The 10,923-nt window shown below is 31.0% G+C and overlaps 1 protein-coding gene across 3 annotated transcripts; it reads right to left on the bottom strand.

Annotated features, from left to right (window-relative positions):
- LOC109356026 (G-box-binding factor 1-like) lies at positions 1,159-6,702 on the bottom strand. 3 transcript variants are annotated; one of them, XM_019599348.1, is made up of 12 exons: positions 6,577-6,702; positions 5,484-5,594; positions 5,338-5,382; positions 5,105-5,194; positions 4,921-4,998; positions 4,553-4,728; positions 4,427-4,478; positions 4,225-4,273; positions 3,986-4,062; positions 3,134-3,211; positions 1,952-2,077; positions 1,159-1,287 (listed from the first exon to the last, which is right to left on the bottom strand). In XM_019599348.1, exons 2-12 carry the CDS (start codon positions 5,544-5,546, stop codon positions 1,186-1,188), a joined length of 936 nt encoding a protein of 311 aa, XP_019454893.1. In that variant the 5' UTR covers positions 5,547-5,594; positions 6,577-6,702; the 3' UTR covers positions 1,159-1,185. The 3 variants fall into 3 exon arrangements, with proteins under 3 accessions (XP_019454893.1, XP_019454895.1, XP_019454894.1); XM_019599350.1 differs by lacking the exon at positions 6,577-6,702 and having other exon boundaries at positions 4,553-4,617; positions 5,484-6,126; XM_019599349.1 differs by lacking the exons at positions 5,338-5,382; positions 6,577-6,702 and having other exon boundaries at positions 5,484-6,127.

Below are 10,923 nucleotides of genomic sequence, written 5' to 3'. Positions count from 1 at the left end.
TGCTAGATGACATTCTAAATTGTTGACAAAAATGTATAAAACTAGGGTCCAAATAAGTTGTTCCAACACAATGTAAAAACTTTATACTAATAATGTATAGATTTTAAACTCTTTCATTAATTCTTGCATAGATGAGTAATCCCTACAACTTCCTTATCCAACTTCCACATTTGAGTGATAGAGTGTTGCAAAATTCTTACTATCTAATTTTTTTTTCCTAATGTGTAGCAAAGCATAGATAATAAGGAAAAGGGAAATGTTGTTGGAAACCAAAAAGGTAAGGATGTGTTTGGTTTGTGAAAATATTTTCAGTTTTTATTTTCTATTTTCATTTTCTAAAAGTTGTTTTTATTAGTAATTTTTTGTTTGGTTAATATTAATTTCATTTTCCTTTACTTTTTTTTATCACTCCCTGATTTCTAATCATGTTTTTTATCTTCACATTATTCACTTTCTAATAGCACAAAATCATTATCTCAAGATTTGTCCATGATAGTGCTTGAAGCACCTCCATAGTCCTATTACTCCTAATTTCAAATTAAAAGTTTCATAATTTTGACTTTCTCCTTAAACGCTCGCTCTTCATTGCCACCATGCAAATGCTCCTGCTTCCCTTCTCCCTTCAACCCATGTCTCACACACCAACTAGGACTTGACCACACAAAAATTAAACCAGTCACAATCCACCAACAACCCACCGTAAGCCTCCGTCTAAGAAAGGATTAAGAGAAGTAATAAAATAAAAGAAAAAGTAGTAAATGCCTTTAATTTCAAAAACATTGCCTCCATTTCCTAAAACTAAAAATACGTGAACAAACAAATTCAATATCACGTTTTCTATTTTCATTTTCAAATATCAGAACTCTAAAAAATCAATAGTCATGCAAACCAAGCAAACCCTAAAATGTTCAAATAACAGAACTCTAATGACAAATAGTTTAACACAAAGCAAATTTTGCAGAAGAATTCCTCAAAAACTATTGAATTTTGCAGTTGGAACTTTAGACTGTGCAGCCTTGAGACTATTATGAATGTAATTATTTGAAAGCCACAAGAGACTATCATTATTATTCTCTTTAAATTTACTTCTATCTTCGGTGTTTACAAAATTGAAACATGTCTATATAACATAAGCCTACATAAGCAGTGTCAAAATTGCTGTCAAAACGGTAGGTTCTGATCATTTCAAGATTCTTCCTTAACTGTTGTTTGGGATCCAACAGAGGCAGGCTTCATTGGCAAAAGATCTGCTATTGATTCTGGTCCATACATCTCAACCAGCTCTTCCTGTCCCGGTACCAAATCAATACTCAAATTAGTAATCTTATAAACTAAAGGACAAAAAATACAAGACAACACTCTCTTGTCATTCATCGGTAGCTCAAGACTCAGAATTAACTTCTTAGAAAAGTCATTACCAAATGTCGTTGAATAAATAAATAATTAAATGCTATCCAAGTAACTAAATGAGGTTATCAGCATCCTGAGAGAATACCTAGCCTAGTCACAAACTCACATTTGCATGCAATGTGAGAGAGCACGACTGGTAATGTATGCAAAATTATGGCAATATGGCACTTTCAATGAGAAAAGTTAAGCATGGTGCTATAATGCTATTTTCACTTTTAATTGTCAATTCATATTTTCAGTAAAATAATGTAATCAAAATTGTTTAAACTATGCAAATAGGGAAACTAAGCAAAACAAAGTTTAACTTGGGTTGAATACAAATATTTAATCAAGAGTAATTTTGGAAATTGTAATCGAATGTATAGATAATAGCTGGTGCAAAACAGTGAGTAGATAATGTAGAGTACTAATAGCCTAACCCAAATTGCAAATAGCTTAAAAGAAGAAGTTAATACAAGGACCACTTTCTTTAGTACAAATCTATGAATTTCAATGGAATGAACCGTAAATAGTTGAACGATCAGGGGTTTAAATGACAGACCTCTATAGAATCATTTTCAGTGCTAAGCTCCAGACACTCCTCAGAAAGCTTCATAAGTAAGTGCGTAAGCTCTGAATTTTCATCCTTAAGAATGTCCATGTTTCTATGTAGTTCTTCACATTCTTTCTGACAAGTTAAGACACAAATAATGACAACATCATAAAAAGACAAGTTTAAGTAAAAGTCATAAAACCGTCACAAATTAACAAGAGGTGTGACAAAAGCCACAGGGAAGCACAAGTAAAATTTCTATCCTCCATGAGTATATATGATTTGGTTGTTTAGCAAGCCGTCCTATCATCATGTTCTAAAAAGGTTTTTGAACATGTAATATATGTTTATAACGATGAATCTATTAGTTCCTCTTTTGAACAAAGCTGCTGCATCGTTGTTCAATGTTGAGAAATTTTTATTGCTGTTTTCAGCAGTTTAATCATGTTCTAAGAGTGATAGTCAATGAAGGGAACTAAGATTTAACTTATCCTTTTGACCAAACTTTATATAGTCTAAAACATGTCAAACGAGCAGAAGTATAGAAGACAAGAATAATCAGAATAATCTTATCTTCTATTAAGCATGAAAGAGAACTATGGAAAAAGTGTAATTATTTTTAAAAGCCTTATGTGCATGTCCAGCAATGTGTCACATTACACATCATAATAAAATGGATTCCGGGTTAGAAGTAGCGCTGACCGACAGTCATGTGCCACCTACCATACAAAACAAGTTAAAACCATGGTTTGTTTGATATTGTGTAATGCATTTCTCCACAGTTTTAAATCTAGAGTGCAGCCAAGTTTGGAAGAGGTCCCGTAAGTGCTTTAATATTGTGAAAATAGGAAATAGTCTATATGTAGGTTGTGAGGTGTGCAGTTCTTTGACTTCTTTCTGTAATTTTTTGACTGCTGTTTAAATACAAGTTCATAACTCATTTTCTTTATAATATATAGAAAAACTGAAGAAAAAAATTGAAACTAGAAAGTGATAAAAATGTGAAGCATGAAAGAGTGGGAAAGATTAAGAAAAGCAAAGAGAAAATATTAAGAATTTTAAAAATAAAAAATTTGGGGTGAATTTTTGAAACAGTATTAATATTTAACTCTAATTCTGAAGATATATGACTACAACATCCAAAAAAACATGCTGCATTGCACGGACATAGTACTAGAATATATTGTATACCTGTTTCCGCATCCTTGATCTCTTAGCCGATTCCCTATTTGACTGTCTTTTTCTTTCTTTTCTTATTTCATCCTCTCCCTGTCAGATTAAATGCAGCTCAAACATGAAACACTGGCAATTGATATGAATTAAATTAAGCAACCTAGAGGAAGGATTTACTCTCTGAAAAGTATTCAGCAGAAAACATCCCTTTCAACACAGTACAAAACTCTAGCTAGATCTCTAACTAATTATAAAATGGTGGTAGCATTTCATACAAAAGACTCATAGTGATCAGAATGAAATGTGGAGAAGAAAAAAGTAAATGCAAAATTCGACATAAGAAAATGTTACAGAAGTTGAGATGTAACTTCATGCAAGATCACTTGTAGTGGAAAGATAAAACATACTAGGAGCATTTACATGTCATGGATCAGGTAGATAAAAATGATAGATTAGATAGACGGATAATCAACAAGTTTAATCTCAGACATATAATGCTCTCTAGGGAGCAGCTCTTTTTCGACTCCAAACCATGACATTTGAAAATCAACATTATATTACTACAGTTAAATTGGTGATTCCATATTTTTTTCCACGATAATTGTGAATGGTCTATGCAAAAGAGATTTTATATTTAAGGAACTTACAAAATATATTTATAGTAGAAAAATACGTTGCTTACCTTATACATTTCAACATTGAACTATGCCGAAGAAGTTTTTTGGATATACATATATGTTTAGTTAGCCTACTAATTCAAAAGTAATTTAAAGTTATGTTATGTAGTAAATTTATTGTTCATGCATCTTAGTTAATTGACCAATAAAAGCTAGTCAAACATGGTACGATATCCATAAAAGTTTATAGTACCAGCTTCGAAAATTGAACACTACTGTTAGTAGTGTTGAGGCAGGTCCCAGAATTCTGATTCTGTTCACTTGAATTTGCTGCAAAGTTGAGAAATACAAGATTGTTAGTGAAATAAACAGCATTACAATTGTCAATACTACTCACCTTTTGTGTATCTTCCTAACTCATATCTCATAGATCATAAAATATGAAATTTCAGCTGTCAAATAAACAAAACAAATCATAATTGTAAAACATACCATTTCCAAGCATCACGGTATATTGCTGCTTCACAGTTAAAGGAAAATCCTGCAACATACAGAATTTGTTCAACCTTGATAAAGATTTTAATCTCTGTGACTATAGAGAATAATAAGACAGTGCATTTTAATGCATCAATAAATTACCAGTCTTGTAAGTATTCTTACATATAAGCGGTAGCAATTTAATAGACGAACTTACAATGTTAGTGCCATGACCTTCACCTGGTGATTCCTTGCTTCCACTTGTTCCACTGCACATAGATAATTTGTGGTATAAGTTTAGGAAAATGTGATGAAGATTTTCACAAAAAAGAATAAAATGTACCTCAATGACATTCCCTCATTGTCATTTTTTGGTATTGAAGATCTGTTACATTTGTTCCTCGATTCCTTATACTTTAAAGTGTCAGGTCGTAAGTTTCCAGCAAAAAATTTCATTGAATCCACGTTATTTTCATCAAAAGTCCCTCGTAGTTTTTCGGGAAAAACTAATGCAGTATCCTGACCAAATTTACAATAAGATACATATGTTGACCCTATTAGTAATTACCAACCTCACCCCACTCCCCCATAAAAGAATATAAACATTCCATTAAATCTATACCAAATAGAAACCTAAATGTGACAGAACTTAACAGTATAAAAAAATAACGGAAGTTGTAGGAATAAATTTATTGAACAATCTAGGATTACCCTAGATACTTCTATAGGATTATTAGAGAGCGTCATGACGTCATGCATAAAACCATACTGGAGTGGTGTGCCATTTCCCTGGATCAAACAACAAGAATGCAAAAGTAAAACAAATGACTTGTTCCTTTGTTATGGTTAAAGAAACAACCTTACTATAAGAAACATTGATATGTAATATCATTACCTGCTTTGGCAACGCGTAGTTAGAGAAATAAGAACTAGCTGCATGTGGTTTTAAAAAGGAACTTGATGTAGACCCGGAATTATCAAATGCCTATTCAAAAGAGACAGTGTTAGATTGCACTCTATGTATGAGAAACACAAGTATGTCAAAGGCTTGGTTGTTGTATGAGAAACACAAGTATACATGACCAATATACCAACACAAATTGGTCCAAACAAAAATTCTTTTTTTACCTGCACAGGAGTCCAATGTGTTAGCAAAGGTTTGTTCGGAGCTCCCTGTTTAGGATTTTTTGTTGAAAAAGACTAGAGAATATCAGTTATAAGCAGATTGAAAATAGAGAAAATAAGTTGAGATAGAACATAGCATGATTACTGACATCATCTTGAGGCATCAACAGTCTATAACGTGTATCAAATGAATTGGACTCTTCTGTCCCCATCAAGCTTGATAAACTTATGAACTCAGTAGCTTCCTTAATGAAAAACTGCTTTTAAATGAAATACCAAGAGAATGAGAATCCAATAATGAAAATATGGCTTAGTTGTGCAAAAGAAAAATATAGAAAATATTTGAGCACTATCCTTTACCTTCCATGTGTTTTGTACAGAAGGATAATTGATTAATAATTCATAGAATATTTGGTAGACTAGCTTAAATATAGCAATAGAAGCTCATCAATTACTAGACCAACCAAAGCCACATTAGTATTACACTATTACTCGATAATGGCTCATCAAGTTTGTTAAATTCAGACTTCGAAGACCAATGAGATTAAACAGATGTAACCGAATAAATTTGGCAATACTTTATGTTGGTTGTCGATTGTCTAATACAAACTTCACATTCTATACAAACTTCCAACTATGTATAGCATCAAGCACACATAACCAAATGATGTGGATCTTGATGTTGTTGTAACCAAATTTACAAGTAACTTATTTACTTTCAACTTAAAACAAAATTACAAATCTTCTTCTCTTCTTCACTATAACAATAACCAAGACTTTTTTCACCGTTTGAAATCGGCTATATAAATTGAAGAATGTCATAATATCCTGTGAATCATGTCTCCGGACAAAAAAAATTAACTTTTAAATCCTAAAATCTTCTTCTCTTCCTTAGCACCCAATTTACCTCTTCTTTGAATTTAAACTTCACAGCGATTAAATTACGGTGAACCCTATACTCAGTTCTACAATATTCATGAAATAAATAAATAAAATCAACGAATAAAAAATGCAACATCAGAAAATTATCCTAAAGAAGAAGAAAAAACTAGTTTCACACATATAATACTAAGAATTAAAAATAAACAGTAAAAGCGTCACATACAGAAGATGGGTACATAAAAAACACAGTTTATTTTTGAAAAAAATGTAGGAATAATATGAATTAAAGTGTTTGAATCGTTGAAGCAAAAGAAAAAAGTTTGAAGGAAATAGAAGATAAAGAAAAGCTTCAAAATTTACCAGAACTGAGAGAGTAACGAATGCGAAGTTAACGGGACTGAGAAAAAACGAAGAAGAAAGGAAAAGAAGTGAAACCTGGCGCGAAAGATATGTTCAATGAAAAGATACAACTTTGTGTTACACGTTTTGGTTATTTGATGAAGTGAATTGTATCACACTTTCTTTAGTATTATTTTTTTATAATAGCAAAAGTGTCCCCTAAATGTAGGAAATTAATTTTCTTGAGGGGATGTGTGGTTATCCGGTAACAATTTGTTACTTTTAAGAATTAAATTTTTGACTTTTTAATATTTTGAGATCTAGTATTATATTACATCACTAAATTGATACATTGTTGATTTCTTTAATATTATTCAAATATGAGTATAAAATTAGATAGGTAAAATTCTATTATTATTTACACTTTGATTGTCATATATCATACATTCAAATATAAAGTTATGTATTATATGTGAGAAATTTAAGTTTGACTAATTATATACTATTCTTTGGACTTTTTGATGATATATTAGTTCAGTATTGATTAATAATATAAAAATAAAGAATCTTTATCCTCAATGTACACAGCAATTAAATCCTATTATTTATTTCCAAATTTGTTACTCGGATTCAAATTTTTATAAGGAAAAACCTAGCCTCCAGAAAAGTATCTATGATTGCGGATAAATCTTTTCAACAATTTTTTTTTTAATTCTTTCCTATTGAGAAATAGTGTACATTAAAGCAAATTTGAATCTTCAATTCTATATCATTTAATGTGTGTTTGGCTCGGCCTTTAGAATCTCCAACCCGGATTGTTAAGTGTCGAAAGTGTGTTTGCAGTTTTTAGAGTCTGTTTAGATGTATAATCAATTTATTTCCTTTCATTTATACATATTTAATATATTATTCATTATTCAAATAAATTACTTTTGTTTAAAAGTTTATAATAGTTAGAAATCAATAGTGGATAATGCAATTACAGTATAAAAATTGTTACATAAGTATATAATTTTATGTTTATAAATGTGAATTATGGTCGACAAACACCTTTTATTTTCTCTCTTCAACCCTTTTTTCATCTTAACAAAGTTTAATTTATAAGAAAAGCTTACAAATAAAGAGTAAAAAACAATATATACCAGTTACCAAAATCAACCCAATAAACTTTCCAATTTGGAGGTTTGGAATTGTCTCAGGATTTTCTCCAGGATTGAAATGTAAGATAATCTGATTTGATTATTTATAATATTTTTATTTAAAAATAATTTAAAATTTTATAATAACATATGTTATTATCTTCACAGATAAGATTTGGTGGTTTCGTTGGGAATTGATTTCAAATTAATTAACCTCATCGTTAACAAGTAAAAGCAAAACCCACTCCCATATTTACCCGGATTACTTTCTCAGTCAGCAAACCCAATCTATGTCCTTTAATTTCAATTTCAAATTCAAAATTGTGAGTTCCATTCTCTAAACAAATTTTATTATCTCTCTCTTCAACTCTTTTTATCATAAACAAGTTCAAGTTCAGTTTATAAAAAGAGAAGGAAAAAATATATTAACCGTAAGAGTTTTTATATTGTGATTGCATTATCCGACATTCATATTCATTTTTAATCATTATTGACTCATTCAAAACAAAAGTAATTCAAATAAATGATTAATGATAAATTTTTATATAATTAGTACGTAGATATTACACCCTTATAAACAAGAAAATAAGCAAAAAAAATCTATACTAAACATACGCTAAAAAGTATCAAAAATTCAAAATCTACCCAAGGCAACTTCATCATTTGGAGGTTGGGGAATTGTGAATTGATCGAAAATTAATTAACCTCAACATTAAGAAATAAAAGCAAAACTGAACTTGAGGCTATTGCGTTAAGAAATTAATTGACCTCAACATTAATTAACCTATTATCTGTTTTGACAAAATAGCCCTATAAGTTATTTACCTTTAAATTTTCATCACTATTCCTTAGGCAACTGCATACTACCAGCTGGTGTGCTTAAAGCCTCTAGTGTTGAACATGATCCTAACTCTCGAGGATACACATATCTTATCGTATAGTTTTGTATCATTTCATATATTATGAGATATAATTAATCAGAAAAATATTTAATAATTATAATTCTAACTTAAATAAAAAAAATTCAACTAATCAGAAGTGATAGTACATAATATAAAAAGTGGAACAACAGATGTACTCCCCTTTCATGAGTGTGACAGTGATTAAAAAAAAGGAGACTAATGGGTTTAGTTGTTTAACATTAGTATTTTAAATTGTGCTTAGCGTCGCAATTGTAGTTTCATTGTTTTGCAAATTGTAACTATTATAGTATGAATTGTTGTGATTAATTGTTTTGTACTTGATGTGGTCTGACATGACTGTATCAATGTAATTTGGTGTCACACACTGTAATTATGGTAGTTTTGGCATTCACCACAACTCACATTAGATTAATGTGGTCTACAATTTGAAACAATGTTCTAAATGTCTCATAGGCAAGTATCAATGTCTTCATTATTTATGGGCTCTCACTACAAAAGTTATTGACTACAACCATGGAAGTGATTGGCAAGACAATGTGAGATTTTAGTGCGGTAGCAATTTGAATTGTTCTTCTAATGGCAGTAGGCAAATCCTGATAACTTCATCAAATGGATATACACAATGCTTTTCTCTACAGCGACGTCTATGATGAAGTGTTCATTCGTCTGCCTCTTGGTTTTCCATTCCAACCCAAACATAGTGTGTAAACTCCAAAATCGTTGTACGGTTGAAAGCAAGCAATTCGTTGTTAGTTCACTAAATTGTCTCATGTGCTTGTATCTATGGATTTAAGCAATCATGTCTTGATTATACTATGTTAACCTTGCATAAAAAGGGGTTCAACTTGTTCTTATTTATGTCGACGATCTAATCATTACCGATAATGATTCCTCACGCATCAAATAGTTTAAAACCTACCTCAATGAATGCTTCTGCATGAAAGAATTAGGCACATTGAAATATTTTTTTGGGTATTGAGGTTGCTCACTATCTTATGGATATTTTTCTCTATCGGGATCAAGGTTCGTTGGTGTTTCGATGTCATTAAAGACATTGTCCATCATATCATCAGTAGGCAAGGAATGAAAGGTTTCTTTCTCATTTTCGGAACATTGATATGAAAATTTGTTTTTAAAGAATTGTGCATCTCGTGAAACAAAGAACTCACGAGTCTGTATATCATAAACTACCCAACTTCGTTTCCCATAGAGATCCCACAAAGGCACATCTATGACTTCGACCTGCAAATTTATTGCCATTGTGTGTTGGTTGTGAGCGAAACATTGAAAACCAAACACACGTAAGTGATTGTAGGAGGGATCTTGTCCACACAATACTTCATATGGTGTTTTGCCTTCTAAAATTGTGTTTGGAGTGTGATTGACCAAATAGTTTGTTATAAACATAAACTCTCCCCAAGAATCAATAGACAAATTACCTTGGAACCGTAAAGCTCGTGCAACATTGAGAATATTGTAATGTTTGCATTCGACTCTCCTATTTTGCTGAGGCATGCTTGTACATGAAGTTTGAAGTACTATATCATGATCTAAAAAAAAATTTCTCGTCAAAATGAATTTTATTCCATTATCACTTCTCACAGTTTTAACTCGTCAAAATAATTTCTCGTCGAGTAATACTTTAGAAAATAAAATTGTTAGTACTTTGGTGACTTGTTTCTTATCAATTAGCAAACATATCCACACCACACATGAGTAATCGTCAACAATAGTAAAAAAATATATGAAGCCCCATAAGATGAATGAGTTCTACATGTAACACTGTGATTTTCTATGCGCATTTTATTAATTATTTAATTGAAAATGATTAATTTAAGAAATTAATAGGTATTGATTTAGGCTAAACCTCAGTTGAGTTTTAGCCTTATATTGTTATTTCATAATTTTTGGTAAATTTCATAATTTTCTGAGACAGAAAGTCTTCGGGTCTCTTTCGGCCCCAAATTCACCCTAAATTCGGCCCAAGTATGATTTTTGAGTTCCTTAACTCGGAATTGAATTATGATTTTGCCATTGGCTTTGAAATATTATTTCGAGTCATAAAAGATACCAAGTTTGTCCATAACTCATCTGTAGATATTTTTCAGACCGAAATCCAAGTTTCGACGTTCTAAACGTAACCCTAAATCCGGAGATTTTTTAATCTCCAACCAAGTTTTAACTGACAATACTCGGGCATGGTTTTAATTACAATGTTTTATCACGTTAGTCGCATCACTCATTCATGAGTCAAACTTGCATGTTGAATAAGCAAAAGTACAATCACTTACATAATCCCCTAAATC

Source organism: Lupinus angustifolius, chromosome LG09 (assembly GCF_001865875.1).
Source record: "Lupinus angustifolius cultivar Tanjil chromosome LG09, LupAngTanjil_v1.0, whole genome shotgun sequence".
NCBI classification, from domain to species: Eukaryota; Viridiplantae; Streptophyta; class Magnoliopsida; order Fabales; family Fabaceae; genus Lupinus; species Lupinus angustifolius.
This window is presented reverse-complemented; position numbering and strand designations above follow the sequence as displayed.